Raw genomic sequence first — 15,991 nt, 5'->3', positions numbered from 1 at the left:
TAATAAAAATTGCATTTTGTTACGTATTTATTAAAGACAATCATTTCTAGTTTATAAAAAAAATCGTGCCCTGATATACACAAAAATGTCTCGATAATGGTAATTAAAAGCAGCACTACCACCCCCCTTGTGTCCACACAAATATTCAATCTAGATTGGCTTGATCTTGAAGTGTAATCCAATAAGACTGAAGACCAAACACTTCAGGTCCTGGACAAGATAATAAAATACTCGTAAGCCTTCTGGATCCCTATAATGCAAGAAGAAAAAAATGTTTAAAAAGCTGAGAAAACTCAGCAAAAAAATACCATTTACTAACCCAGATTATTTATGTACCAGGATATTCCTCATAGAGGTATTTACAGAATTAAAACTTTGAAAACAACCCAGTGTCCAAAAAGAAAAAGCCTATGTGCTATATATTAAAATGTAATATTATAAGGTAATTTAAAATGTTAAGGTTTCTTCTTAATGAGGAAATGCTTATATTAAGTGGGAAAAAATCATGATTAAAGTAACAGACTGTTGATCTCAATTACATTTTTTGTGCTTTAAAAGACTATATATATTTTTTAAAGCACAGGAAAAAGACAAGAAATACTTTAAGATTAATGGTTATCTAATTGATAAGTTTACGGGCTATTTTCACCTTTCTACTTTTCTGTATTTCCTATATTTTCAACAGTGAGCATGTATTACTTTCAGAATTAGGAAAACTTATTTTTGAAGTAGTACTAAGCAGGACCAAGAGGCTGAAGATTACTACAGCATAACTGGGTAAGAACAAGACTGTTCACAGGAAGACAGTTATGCCTAACATGTACTAAAAGTGAGCCATATCTAACCCCAAATCCTCAAAGCACAAGAGCCAAAGAGGTTGCCAAATTCTAAGGATTCTTTGTGGCATGTAGATTCATGTCTCAACTTTATATTTTACCCTACTGACAAAATGAATTTTTAAACTTATATTCTGAATAATTTCAAGTTTCACTAAAGTCAGGCTTTAAGATGTGCTATCGGAATAGCCAACACGGAGGAAGGTGTTCAGACTCATTGATTCTACAGTTTATTTCCAGCACTTGTTTTTTTGTGTTTCATTTCTGTTCTGGCCAGATTCTTACCCACTTTGGCTGCTCTTATGGCATTACTCTGTGTGTATGTCACTGAGAAGCTCTTATTAGCAATGATTGACTAAAACACCAAAAGCAAAAGGAGCAAGCCCTTGAAAATATATAATTTGGAGTCTGTCTATTGAGGGGGACAAAGCTGACCAATTCTGTCTTACATTTGTACCAGATCTTACCATAATGGTCCCAATTTGGTTAAGGGTTTCATATCAGCCTGCTCTAAAACAGACACATCTGGATATAAGGATCATGGATACTTACTTGGATTGATTGACATCAATAAGGGAACCAATTTTTGACGTTGTGAAAGAAATATGTTCATCTCCAATGACAATTTCAAGCTCCTAGAAACATGAAATGTCAGTTTGAATTGGATTTTTCATCAGTCACACAGGAGAAGGGTTCATCATCTGCCAAATCACATAAACTATAATACAGTTGGCCACATTCCCAAGACCCGTTCAATCTGAGCCCTAAACTGTACTGGGCACTGGAAACAAAGAGATAAATAATTGGTATGAGATAAATACTGGTTTAGCCCTTGAGTAGCTTATACTCTTAGAGGAAGTTGTGTGTGTGAGGCTCCACCATTTAGAAGAATTTACATCATGCTTTGTATAGGAGTTTTCATTGTTAACAATTGTGGAGTAACATGTATAAATCTGTTTCACGAATACCAAGAATCTAACTTTTCTGGGCAACATGGGACAAGTAAAAGAATTCCAGACCCTGAGCAGATCCCAGCTTTGTCACTTACTAGCTGTATGCCCTTGGGTCTGAATTTCTGAAGAGTGAAACAAGTACTATAATCTTAAAAAAAAAAATCTATCGGGTGGGGAATTGGAGGGCAGTGCCTATGGGACAGATCAGCAAAACCAAACAAACATCTCTGCCCTTGTGGAACTTACAATCTGTTTTTTAAAAATTTATTATTTATTTATTTATTTAATTTTTGGGGGGCTGAATTGGGTCTTAGTTGCGGCATGTAGGATCTTCATTGAGGCATGCAGGATCTGCTGCTGCAGCGCTCGAACTCTGCCTTCGTTGAGGCACGTGGGCTTCTCTCTAATAGTGGCTTTAGCTGCCCCGCAGCATGTGGGATCTTAGTTTCCCTGACCAGGGATTGAACCCGCATCCCTGCACTGGAAGGAGGATTCTTTACCACTGGACCACCAGGGAAGTCCCAAACTTACAATCTATTGAGCTCTACTTCTTAACACTCAGATTTGAAAATGTTAATATTTTATCATATCTGTGTCAGATTTCTTTTTTAAGAAATATTAGAGTTTAGACCCACCTCCCACTCTGTTCTCCTTCCTGCCTCCCCAGAAGTTGGGGTGTATTCTTTCCAATCATGATTTTATATTAGGTAGTATATTTTAAAAATTTTACATAAATGATCGTACTATATCTATTTGCTTTTTTCATTCAACAAGAGTTTTTGTTAATTTGTTTTTTATTGAGTTAACATTGTTTTTTTGTTGCTGTTGTTGTTTTTGGCCACACCATGCAGCTTGTGGGATCTTAGTTCTCTGACCAGGGATTGAACCTGGGCCCACGGCAGTGAAAGCAACGAGTCCTAACCACTGGACCACCAGAGAATTCCCATATTGGGTTAAAATTGGTTTAAAAGTTTCATGTGTACAATATTATATTTCTACTTCTGTAAATACTAGTGTGCCCACCACCCAGAATTTAGTTTCCATCTGTTACCATACAGCTGATTCCCTTTACCCATTTTGCAACACCCCCTCCCCACCTCCCCCAGCCCCTTCCCTCTGGTAACCACTACTCTGATTTCTCTATCTATGTGGTTTTGTTTGGCTTGTTCATTTATTTTGTTTTTTGTTTTCAACAAAGTTTTTGTAGGTAGATAAAGTCCATTAGTTTTAAATGCTTTAGAATATTCATTTCCCTATTGAAGCAGACTTAAGTTTCCAATTTTTGTTTCTATAAACCATGTGGCAAAGATATCCTTCTATGCATCTTGTGTATATATGTGAAAATCTCTCTAGGAAATTCCTAGAAAGTAAACATATTTTCAGCTCTGCTAGACACTAACAAATCGTTCCCTAAATGGTTGTAGCAATGTTGTTTCCACCAGTATATATGAATCCCCCTTTTCTTTCTCATATCCTTTTTAAAACTTGGTGCCTTTTTTTTTTTTTGACCGTTCTAATAGGTCTGACATGGTATTTCACTGTTGTCCTCATTTTCACTTTTCAAATAAAACTGTAAATGTTTTCATAAATTTATTGCCCACTTGTTTTTCCAGTTCTGTAATTGTCTATTCATAACCCTTACACATTCTGCCACTAGTTTACCTTTTTATTATTAATTTCTAGTTCTTTATATATTCTGGATTGAAATGCTTTGCCAGTTATGTTTTGCAAATACCTTCCTCTAACCTGTGGCTTATCTTTCTATTTTATCTTGATATCTTTAGATAAAAAGAAGTTTTAAATTTAAAGAAGTCAAATTTACTAATCTTTTCCCTTGAGGAGTTTAAAAAACTTCTCTACCCGGAAATAATAGGACAGTCTATATTTTCTTTTATGTTTTAAAATTTTGCTTTATTTCTATAAATCGTCTAATTAAAAAATACTCTGTAAATATATCGCCAATCAACTTGGTATACTTTGTTAAACAGTCCATCCATTTTCTATTAATTTGAAAGTTCAACTCTGTCATATACTGTTCCAAGTTCCTGTATACTCATGGGTTAATGTTTCTGGGTTCTCTATTCTGTCCCATTGGTGGTCAATTCCTGAGGCAATGTCACCATACAAATGACTATAGTTTTATAAGAAATCTTCAAAATTATCTTGGCTACTCTTGCCCCTATGATCTTCCATGAATTAGAGGCTCCATCAGGTTTTAGGAAAAATTGTGTTGTGATTTTGATCTGAATTGGAATGAATTTATAAATTATTTTGGTGAAAATCGATATAATATTGAGTCTTCCCATCCATAAAAATGATACATCTTTTTATGTCCTTCTGTAAAGCCCTTTCCCATAAGTTTTATATATCTTGTTAAATTCACTCCCAAGTTCTGTATAGCTTTTGTTGCTGTTATGAATGGGATTTTGTTTTTAATTACCCTATCCAGTAGGTTGTTGCTGGTATATAGGAGTATGCCTTGCCCACTTCACAGCACTATTGTGAATGTTGAATGAGCTAATGGAGCTGAAAATTTTATCAATCCTAAAGCAAAATACGTATATATAGTATTACTAAGATCTCATGAACGTTAATTAAAAAGTTAACTTGAGTAAGTACTGAGGATGAGATTTTTTTCACTCTTCCTCAAGAGTTGGCCCATCATTCTGAGGTTAATTAGAATAAGCTTATACGAGTTTTCGTATTAATTTAATAAATATAATTATTATTGAGCTTTTACTATACACTGGCACTATTTCAGTCACTAGAGATATAGCAGTGGAAAAAAATAGGTAAAGTCCTTGTACTGAAGGAGTATGCCTGTGTATGTGTACGTCTGTTGCAGTGGAGGAGGAAGAGGGATGCATAAGGAAAATCAAACAAGGCAATTTCAGACAATGATAAATGCTATGAAGACAAAAACCAGATTTTTTTTAAGTGGTGGGGAAAGGCATTTTAGATTGGAAGGACAGGTAAGACATCAATCACTGAAGAAGTGACATGTGAAGACCTCAATAATAAAGACAGTCTTGGATAGAATGTTCCGGGCAGCATGTAGGAAATGCAAAGGTCCTAAACTAAGAACCACCTAGGTGTATCTGAGTAACAGAAATAAGACCGGTGAGGTCTGAACACAGTGTGAGATGGTGAGAACAGTAGAAGGTAAGGTGGGAGTTTGGACTTTATTTTAAATGCAGTGGGAAGCCACTGGAGAGTTTAAAATTAGTGGAATAAACCAATTTACATTTTTAAAGATTACTCTGGCTTCAGGAAGGAAAAAATGGGCTGTACAGGACAAAAGAAGAAACAACGAAATCAATTAGAAGTCTGGATTAGGAAAGCAGCATTAAAGTGGAAAGAAAACCTCTCCTATTAATTCTGTCAAATATGACAGTGGCTTTTATTTTTTAATTGCCACAATGTTTTCAGAATAAATATCTAAGCCATGAATTTAAACAGATATACTTAGTTGCCTGCATGATTTTCCATTAGATTGTTGAAATAACTATGTTTTATTTATCTCTGTATCCTCACAACGTTTTGTCCATAGTCATTACTCAGTAAGTAATATGGGCAGCAAGTACTCTGAGAAGCAAGGGAGGGATCACAAGAGGAAATTAAGGGCTGGGCTCCAGGTGGGGAGCAGCACCACCTGCTCTCCCCGATCCTCTGTGTGGGATTAGTGCTTTCTTAGACCAACGTGCTGGGAATCTGCTCTGTGTAGGGCTCCACATCGCACACCCATACATGAGTATATTCAGTGTCACATGCAGAGCAGTAAACCTCATCTTATTTGTAAAATTTCTGCACTGTGGATAGTTGCTGAAACACCCACCTGCCGGCCCACTCGGTCAGGAGGAGGCCACAGAGCATCATCCTCTTTGGTAATTTCACTGTCATCAATTATTCTCTTCAGTTCCTCCATCACACTTCTATGTACATAAGCCTGAAAGCAAGTTAAAAAACAGAATTTAAACTGTATCGCTAAGCAGCATTCTGACTCAGATAGTGATGAAAAATAAAAGACTACTCATGAAAACTTACTTCTGGCACCTCTGTAAGTGGGAAGACATTCCGGCTTGACCTCAGCATGCCAAGAGGACGGCAGGGTCAGAAGTGCCCAATGACTACACCTCAGTCCCCCAGCTAGTTGCTTCTATTTCTTGGTACATCCTGTTCATGTGGACCTACTCCTTGCCTATCTAAAAAACACACTTGAGCCCCAAACAAAAGATCTGTGAGTAACTCTGGTTAATTTTAACTAAATGACATGCTTCTGAAGAGCAGAGATATGTCTTTTACATTTCACATATTAATCCACATTAAAAAAAACTGTGAGGATGCTGACATGTGTGGGTAAGCATAATACTGATTGCTAATTAAATACAATAGCATGAGAATATACTGACTGTTAAGACATTTTCAAATGTGACAAAGTGGTTAAAAGAATAACTTTGATGAAACCTTAATGGTGTGGTAGAAATCATGCCAAAATGGAGCACACGGACTTGACAAAGGCAGGCATAGGTCTGAATTCCTGCTCAATCTCTTACTAGGAGGTCTAACTTTGTACAAGCCCCATAATTAATATCTGGGCCTTCACTGTCTTATCTGTAAAGGGTACATAATACCACCCATCACAGAGACTTACAGTAAGGGTTAAAATAAGCTCACAGATGTAATACCTAGTGTCATGCCTGGCATCTAACATGCATTCAGTGATGTTAACTGCTTTCCCATGCTCCCTTTCCCCCATTCAAATGCAAATTAAAAGAGCTCTATTGAGTGCTAGGTACCAGGGAATATATCAAACACTAAGTTAGTGGGGGGGTAGGTTTTCTGGTTTTGCAGATTAAGCAACTGAAACTTATCAAGTTCAACCAGGAAGTGTGCCCACGGTCACAAGGTTAGTAAGTAGCAGATTCAGGGTTCAAACCAAGATTTGCAAGACTTCAAATGATTACCCGTTACCGATTCAGCATTGTTAAATATAAACTAAAAGAAGATTTGAGAAAATCTTTAGAAGCTATCTACAGATATGTCTATACTTCCCTATTCTTTATCTTTCAATACTACTCACAGAAAGAACAAAAACAGGACAAAAGGCTAAACGGCTCTCAGAGGATTCATTACCTCTTTTCTGATCATGACATCATTTTTGTAATTGCTGTTGTTGGCGTATCTCAATTTCCCTGTGAGGGGCAAAAAACAAATTCAATATATAATAAAAACATATAAATAAAGCCTGCCTTATCAGTAAACAAAGGATGTTGCCGCCATCAAGCCACCAGCCACACCACTCCCAGCTCCCTCCCCACTGGTGCACCCTAAGGGGATTCAGGATGGGGGAAACAGGATACTGGCCCTAGATAGTTAAGGTGCATATCAAAGGAATGATCTCAAGCAGCCAAGCAAGAACCTCTACATAGGAAAGTGCTAACTTCTTTAACTTGAGCTGTCTGGTATTTCTTTAATTAATTGTAATATTTTGATGTTCTGACTACCTGTTTTTTTTTGTCTTTGGGTTTTGTTTTGTTTTTTTTGCACAAACTCCTATATATCCTGGCTCATCCCTTACCTCTTCGGAACAGTCCCTCAAAGCTATCTGAGAGCCTGTCTCCCAGGCTTAAGTCCTCAGTATTTCTGCGAAATAAAACATAATTCTCAATCTTTAGGTTGTGTTTTGTTTTTTTTTTTCAGTCGACACTATTAAATAGCCTCCTAGCCAAAAATACAGCTGACAATGAATTACAATTCTTGCAAAAGCCAGCTCAGGTGTGAGAAAAGAACAGGCTTTTGTGACCGGCAAATCATGTCTCTGCAGGTTAATGTCCTCAGCTGAAAATAGGAGTAATTGATAACTCACCTGCACCCAGGGCCTTCTAAGGCTCAAAAGAGTGGTGAAAACTTTTGAAAACTGTAAAACACTTTTTACATATATTAACATGTGGCTGTGAAAAACTCCCATCTATCCTTATGATGGAAAAGCTGTGGATTTATTATTGAGCATATTTGGTATACAAGGCCCTTTGTGCATATGTGCATCTAACAGGCTAATTTGGGTATATAGGGTGGATATGAAGGAGAAGATAAAAGGAAATAGAGGAGATTATTATTTCCCTATAGAAGGCACACTAAAAAGAGCCAAATTAATTGATGCCTCACTGCACTGTCTCTCTGCCTCAAGTCTCTCTCCTTTCAGGTCATTCTCCATACAGTGGATAAAGTGATATAGTAACAGATGGCTCTGATTAGGTTACTCTAACACTCTGATACTGACAGTGGCTTCCCACTGCCTTCTTGATAAAATCCAAATTCCTTAACGTGGCTTACTGTTAAGCTGAGCCCCTTTCCAGCCTCACTCCTATAATAGTCCTCTCTCACAGAGCTGGAGTTAATCAAACTACAGTTGACCCTTAAACAACGTGGGGGTTAGGGGCACCCACCCCTCTACACAGTCGAAAATCCGAGTATAACTTAAGAGTCAGCCAGCCCTCTGCATCTGCGGTTCCTTGGTATCTACGGTTCCTTACCCGAGATTCAACCAACTGTGGATCATGTAGTACCATAGTATTTACTATCTAAAAAAATTTGCATATAAGGGGACCCATGCAGTTCAAACCTTTGTTGTTCCAGGGTCAACTGTCTTGGTTTCTGCCTGAAACATCCTATGCACTTTTTGGGGTTTCAGCCTCCTTGCTGTTAATGCTGTCCAAAATGCCTTCCTGACTCATCTGCCTAACCAACTCCTACACATTCCTAAAGACTCACCCCCGCCTTCCCCGTGTCATTTTATACAGGAAGCCTTCTTTGACCCTTCAGGGTAGGTTAGGTGCCTTCTTTTTGCTCCTAGAATCTTCTGTTTCTTTCTACCACAACACCCAATACACTGTCTTGCTATTGTTAACAAAACTTTCTCTACAATTGGGGCTTGTCAGTTCATCTTTGTGCCCCCATTTACTGGAAGTTTTCTGTCATCTTTGACTCCTTTTCCTTCACCATACTGGCCACGTCCCAAATCTTATCAATTGGCAGTCCTTTTGGTTCTGCCTCCAACAGTACCCTAAATCCTTCCCTCTACTTTTACTATCACTCTAGTCCCAACCAACATCCTTTTTGTCTTAACAACTGTAACCGTCTCCCATTAAGTAGTTGCCATTCTTGCCCATTCTGCACCTAATAGTTACAATACTTTTTCAAGAACAGATTACATCTCTGCTTGAAACTTTCCAATTGCTTCCTGCTGCACTTAGAAAAAAATCTAAACTCTACCATGAACTATAAAGACTACATGGTGTGGCCCCTGCATACTTATCCGACATCATCTCCTACTATCCTCCCCAGAGTTCAGTACTCTTCAGCCACACTGGGCACCTGAAACATGCCTAGCTCATCTCTGCCCTATGGCCTTGACACTTGTTTCTCTCTCTGCCTAGAATGCTCTTCTTCCTGAGCTTCACAAGGCTGGCTCCTTCTTGGCAATTAGATCTCAGTTCAAACATCTGCTCTTCAGAGAGTTTTCCAGTGGCCACCCTTTCTAAAAGCGGCCCACCAGCAATTATTTCATCATTTTGTTTTATTTTCTGACCACTCATCACTATCTGGAATTTTTTTTTTTTTTTTTTTTTTTACTATCTCCCAGCACGAGGATACAAGTTCCATGAAAGAGAAAGCCTGTCCATCGTTCACTCCTGCACCCCAGAATGTGGAACAGAACCTGGCATAAGATAGGCGCTCAAGCAATGTTTGTTGAATGAAGCATTATGGTCAAAAACGTCACTAAACAGAAGTCCCTACACACATACAGAAAGAACCAGTGGGGAGGACATAGGATCGTTCCCTCCAAATCAGCGCCTCACAGCCATCTGTCCCTTCCTCCTCCAGTCCCTCGTTCCGGACCCCCGGCCTCCCCACTAGCCCGCCCCCAGGCCTAGTCCTCGCTCCCGGGGAGCGGGGAGGCTTCTCTCACCGTCCGGCCGGAACTCAAACTCCAGGAATTCGTGGCCGAATTTGCCCTTGTGACCCACATAGTAACGCAGATAGAAATCACTCTCCATAGCTGGCAAAACGCAACCAAGCCCAAACTTTAATTGCAAACCTCACCGCCGCCGTAAGCGCCCGACACTGACGTTTACGGCGGCGCGCGGAAGTGACGTCAGGCAACGGCACGGCTTGTAGCGGAGAGACCCCCTCCCTAACCCGTCCACGCGGAGGTGGGACAAGGCGGCTGCGCCCCTCCCGTCCGAATGAAGCTGCATTTCCCCGGAGGCGGGGTCTGTGCAGCCCTGCCGGCTCAGCCCGAGGCGTGAAGGGCCTGAGGCTGGTCGACCTGCCTTCTCCTGGACTTGAGGCCGGAAGCCGTCCGTGGACTTCTGGGCCCCGCGGCGGGGGGCGGGGGTCTGGAGGTCGCGTTGCCTGACCTCGGGCTTAACACCCGGAATCCTGCGTCCCCCCAGGCTCCACCTCCATTTGGGACACCCGACTGTGTGGGTCGGAAAAGGTCCTTCACCGTCTCTGGACCTAGGTCGTCTCATCAGTAAAATAGGGTTAAAGGGAGACCCCAAGGGAGAACGCAGCGTACCACGGTGAATACGTCTAACGTATGCTTCGACTGAACTCTGCCTGTTTAAGGATCAGTTCTAGAAATCCTTCTCAGCCACGCGTTCCCTGAATCCGCAGTGGAGCTTTTCATTTCCCTGCAGCTAACTCGGCTGCACTTATCCCGCATTTTATCACTTTCTACCTTTTATTTCTTCCTTTCCCTTTCTACCTCACGGGTCTCTAGATGAGGTGCTGTGAATAGGACTTAAGCTGAATATTTGATCTCCCACTCCCCAGCACAGCTTACCCAGCAGTGATTCTCGGCCCGGCCAGCGCAATCGGATCGCCTTGGAGCACCTAAAAAAATACTGGTGCTTGGGCCCTACCTCAAACCAATTCAACCAAAATCTCCTACAGTGGACCTGTGTGTCGGTATCGTTGTTTTGTTTTGTTTTGCAGAGCTCTCCAGTTGAGTCCGGATTGAGAATTACTGCCCAAGAGGCTCTTGTCTTTTCAGGCCAAAGTGGTTGACCTCTGTGAAGGCTTTCTGGCTATGGAAAAATTTTCCTCCTTGCTTAGGGCAAGGGCAACAAAACTCCTAATTAGTAGAAGCCTGCTGTAGTTCATCTAAGTTCCAGCCAGAGGGGAAAATGGAGTTGGATCTAGAGACAATGCCGAAATGGCATCATTCTTGGTGCCTGTAACTACACTATTCTGTATTTGGGCTAGTGGTCTCTTCTCATTCCCAATCTTGCCATTACTACTTTTCTCCCAGAAAAAGAATTGGTAGCAGAGTGTAGAGTGGGTGTGATGGGGGGGGGGGGAAAGTCACTGGAGATTTGTATTAAAATAATCCCTTGTGTGACAGTGATTCACTGTGACCAAAGGTGAACTGATTGAATTTTTTGGACCTCAGGTTTCTTATCTTTAAAATGAGCATAATAATGTTATACATCTGGCAGAACTGTTGCAAGGATAAGAAACAATGTCTTGGAAATTGAAAAATACTTTGTAAACTGTAAATTACTATAAGGCATCTTATTAAAAAAAAAAAGTGGATGTGGGTGACAAGGGACTTGTATAAAAAAGAGAAGGGATCCACCGTGTATTAGGCACCTAATAAATGTCAACCCCTAGGCTGAGTCTGTTTACAAGTGCTTGTTCTTCGAATCCTCATGACAATCTTGAGGTGGTAGTTGGAGTTAAGTATTTAGAGACATTGGGTAATTACCACAAGGTTATTTTCCAAGAGTGAAATTATAAAAAATTATAATGTAATTGATGAATCTGGGCATCTGCAGATATGGCAAATATCAAAAATGCTGAGAAAATTTAAAGGACACCCAACTTGGGCTTCCCTGGTGGCGCAGTGGTTGAGAGTCCGCCTGCCGATGCAGGGGACATGGGTTCGTGCCCCGGTCTGGGAAGATCCCACATGCCACGGAGCGGCTGGGCCCATGAGCCATGGCCGCTGAGTCTGCGCGTCCGGAGCCTGTGCTCCGCAACGGGAGAGGCCACAACGATGAGAGGCCCGCGTACCGCAAAAAAAAAAAAAAAAAAAAAAAAAAGACACCCGACTCCAATCAGGCTATAAGGTGATTTCAGGTTTTGGGGTATGAGGCCACACAGTATAGCTGAAAAAGCATGGTCTATGTGTCTGATGTGCCTGAAGTCAGCATAATTTAATGAGCATCTACTATGTGTCATGTGCTGGGAATACAGTGGTGAACAAGATATATCTTTATAGAGCTTACAGAGGAGGCAATCAAGGAACATACAAAGCAATTATAATGTAGGGATAAAATTTACAAATAGGGGAAGCACAGAATACTATGGAAGCACATGGAGTGGCTCCTAATCCAGTCTAGGGGGTCTAAGGGAAGTCTTCCTGAAGAAAATGTTCCAGACAGAAGGCCCAGAACTGTGTGGTTTGAATACAGAATAAGGTTGTGAATATAATAATGAGGTTGGAGAAGGGGTAGAAGACTAATCATGAAGGGCCTTACAACCCATATTAAGGAGTTTGGGCTAAAACCCAAGGCTACTGGATTTAAATGGAAGGAAAATGGATGAAGGGCTTTAGGCAGGAAAGTGGAAAGAGGTGGTGGTGACATGACCTATTGCATTCTAGAAGGATCACTCTGGCTGATTGTAGACTGGATTGGAAAATGGAAAGATTAGAAGTATGAAACTCGTAGGCAAGGAGATTAAGATGTAGCCAGAGAGGTAGGGGAAAAACCAGGAGTATGGTGTCAATGTAAGCCAAAATAAGAGTATTTCAAGACAGGAGTGGCAACAGTGTTACATGCTGCTTCCAGGTCAAGGAAGATAAGGACTGAAAATATTTACAAGGTTTATAATCAAGGAAGTCCTGGGTGACCTTGGTAAAAGCAACCTCATTGGCATGGGGGTTAGAGGCAGAGCAGAAATATTGGGATACAAATGGAAAAATTTGTTGTGGAAGCACAGAATTACCTAACCCTATGAGTTAGGTCTGAGTCTGAGAGAATAGAGAAGGCTTCCTAAGGAAAGTACTCAAGGACAAATAGGAGTTAGCCAGATGAAGAGGCAGAAAAGGAAAATCGAGGCAGAGAACACCACATGTGCTACACGTACTTTGGGGGCACTAAACGTAACTATCGACTCTGGGAAGTTTCTTCACTCATATTTCTCATCTCTAAAATGGGAATGATAATATTGACAGTCCTTATCTCACAATATCATTCACTCCCCCCCCTCGTTAAAGCATCACAGTACTTTCATATTTTAAAAAAATGAATTTAATCTCTCTCTAGAAACAGTGCACTGATTTTACAAATGTCCACATTTGGTTTTTAGTTCACCAAGATGATGTTGGTACAATTAGTGAGATGCAGCACACCACCCTTTGCCTCTGGAAGAGAAACCAGACTGCAAAGGGGACTGAGTACAGAAGCTAACGGAACTCAGAAGGACAAGACAAAAAAGCGTAAATGGTTAGTGTGACCCAACATTCTAACATGCCTGTTACATCAAATATGGTCACTTGGGGGTGTTCAGAGGAAGACAAACAAGGAAAGCTCATTTGTGTACAACGTCATGGAGTTTGCAAACCAGTAGCTCACCCCACATCAACAACAGCTTGTATAGAACAAAATGCTATTTTAAAACACATGGTTTGCACAGATATTTGTTTCCTCTTGTAATTTTTGTAAAAAAGTATCAAAACCTTCACGTCTTTAAATATATATATATACATATACAGGTGGCTTTTTAAAATTACTCTTTATAGCACAAAGTGTTTGCAAATGCAGAGGATTTCTGCTGATTCTTGACTATGTACATTGTGCATAGCCTGAATGAACAGAGCTTCCTGATTTCTTATATTAACTGAAGACTTGAAGCTGTAATTCCTCCACCTCTAAGTTCTCCATATCCTGAAAATCCCCAATACCCTAAAAATAGTGTAAGAAGATTCTGATACTCTATCTTCATGCATTGCCAGGAAAAGAAATTATTTACTCTGAAGCATTTAACTGATAACTCATTTATATCTTGTGAAATGATGAGTGTATAGCAGGTGTGAGGGAGTGGGGTAGAGAGGCTCACATTCCTGTGCTCTCTCCCCATTCCCCCTAGCACCCGACTGGGCAGTGCTTGGGGTCCCCTCTGCAGACCCCACGTCTTCAAAATTTCCAGTTTTCTTTTTCACCGTTGAGAAAATCCCAGAGGCTCTTGACAACATGGAATCCTTCTGTGAAAATCCCACTGCCTTTCTATCAAGTCTTCATTGACCGTATCAAAACACTTCAACTCAAATTTATGAAAAGCAGTCACTGTTTCCCTTTGGCCACAGGGAAGCTTGAGAGTGAAGACTGTCATGTCTGCAAAGTGCTGGCAACACATTCTGATCAATTTTCCATGATGCACTTGGTGCCTTATACACAGTAAATGACCAAGAAATGTTTCATTAATTGAATCAGAAACTAAATAGAAGTATTCTATAAAGTGCTTACATTGAACCTGTCTTTCCATCCAGCCTCATTTCTTGCTAAGTCTCCCTTGAGCCTTTTGCTCATTACAGTGAATTACATGCAGTTCCTTGAGATGCCCATGCTGTTTCATGCTTCTGTGTCTTAGCTCAGTGTGTCCTCTGCCTGAAGCAGCCTAGACACCCCTACTTAATTTCTAAGACTTAGCTTAGGGCCACTTTTCCTACCATGCCTTTCTTGACCCCATTCTTACACCTTTGTAAACTAACAGTACCCCCCAAAATATCTATTCCTTTGTTTTTGTTTCCACATGTCTTCCTCTAATTGCTACTGTGAGTTCTGTCAGGACAGAAAGTGTTTGACTGACCTGTACATCTGCAGTACCTGGCACTTAGTTGGTACCTAGCAAATAGTTTCAGTGGATGAATGCAATCCCTCCACACACAATTGGAGGGATGAAAAGTACTTATTGCTATACATTTAAATACGATCTCATTCTGAGGTTACAGTTTACCTCAATCTGTTTTATATGTAATCATGCTATCAAGAGTAAATAAATAATATTTTAGTTTTCCTCATTTCTGGAAGGATATTTCTGCCAGTGCTTTCAAAATTCCACCAGAAAGATAGGCCATAAGATAGGCAGCAGGTTTGATACAATGTTCGGGCAGCCCAAAGTAGTCTCCTGGAAAAGGAAAGCGAGGAAAAGGGCTGGGACTAGTTTCTTTTACACATATAAAAAAATGTCTGATAAATTTTCTGCCCTTCAGGCCTCATCTCTAAGCTTCCTTCCAGCTCTGTAGTCCAATGACTCTGTGATCCATTATTGGCTGTAGGTATATGATGACGCAGGGGCAAAAGGCCACAGAAGTGCAACTGTAGCTCAAAACGCATCCAAGAATAGAGAAGAATGAACCTGACTCCTCAGATTTCATCTTATTTACTGCCGTCCAACACATGAGTATTCCACAGTTTTTTGTAGGTTGCTCCCGTAACTGTCTCTTCCAAACTGCAGTTGTAGCATATTCAGGAAACACGGATGTCTCTCAGAGAGTTGTGTTTCATCATCATTTTGAGATCTCAGGCTGAATCATCCTGACCCTATTCATTATTTTTTTCTGTGAAGGACAGGATCTGACTAAAAGTTTAGAAACTATGCATTAGTCACTATTATCATTTCCCCAGGAAATTCTATTTCTTTGGAGGCAGGTTACAGAAAAAGTTGCTTGTTTTGTGTAAATTTCAGTGCTTTTCACTTTCATGATTTTTCTTCAGTCAAGAATAATTTTACTTTCCATTCTTGAAAGAATAGTAGTAAGTGATTAAGCTCTATAGGAGTTGGCCACCTGTTCTTAAAATTCTGTTTGGTTTTGGTCATTCTAGGTCAATTGCATATACCCTCTCAATGAATGTTTCAGGACTATCAACACATGTATATCATGAAGAAACTGCTTGCTTATGCAAAGCTTAGTGGCCAGGCTCCAGAATACAGTTATTTTCTCAGAAGACAGGAGACCATGAGTGATGTAGAGAAAGGTCCTAGGAACAGGGTGACAGAACCCCAGAATGTCTGCCTGGAAATTCAGAGGGTATCAAGCTGGTGAGACATCCAAGCTTCACAGAGTTGGGGGCAGCTGGGGAGTAGAAGGGGAGGAATTTGCTTAAAAGTGTCAAGTTCCAGGTATGTTAA

The 15,991-nt window shown here is 40.3% G+C and overlaps 1 protein-coding gene across 1 annotated transcript; it reads right to left on the bottom strand.

Annotated features, from left to right (window-relative positions):
* MAGOH (mago homolog, exon junction complex subunit) lies at nt 1-9,912 on the bottom strand. Its single transcript, XM_082861144.1, has 5 exons — nt 9,759-9,912; nt 6,923-6,981; nt 5,625-5,735; nt 1,389-1,471; nt 1-250 (listed from the first exon to the last, which is right to left on the bottom strand). The coding sequence occupies exons 1-5, from the start codon at nt 9,844-9,846 to the stop codon at nt 151-153; spliced, it is 441 nt and encodes a 146-aa protein (XP_082717270.1). The 5' UTR covers nt 9,847-9,912; the 3' UTR covers nt 1-150.
* Nucleotides 9,913-15,991: the final 6,079 nt, after the last annotated feature.

The sequence above is a fragment of the Leucopleurus acutus genome (assembly GCF_964270905.1).
Source record: "Leucopleurus acutus genome assembly, chromosome: 2".
Taxonomy (NCBI): domain Eukaryota; kingdom Metazoa; phylum Chordata; class Mammalia; order Artiodactyla; family Delphinidae; genus Leucopleurus; species Leucopleurus acutus.
This window is presented reverse-complemented; position numbering and strand designations above follow the sequence as displayed.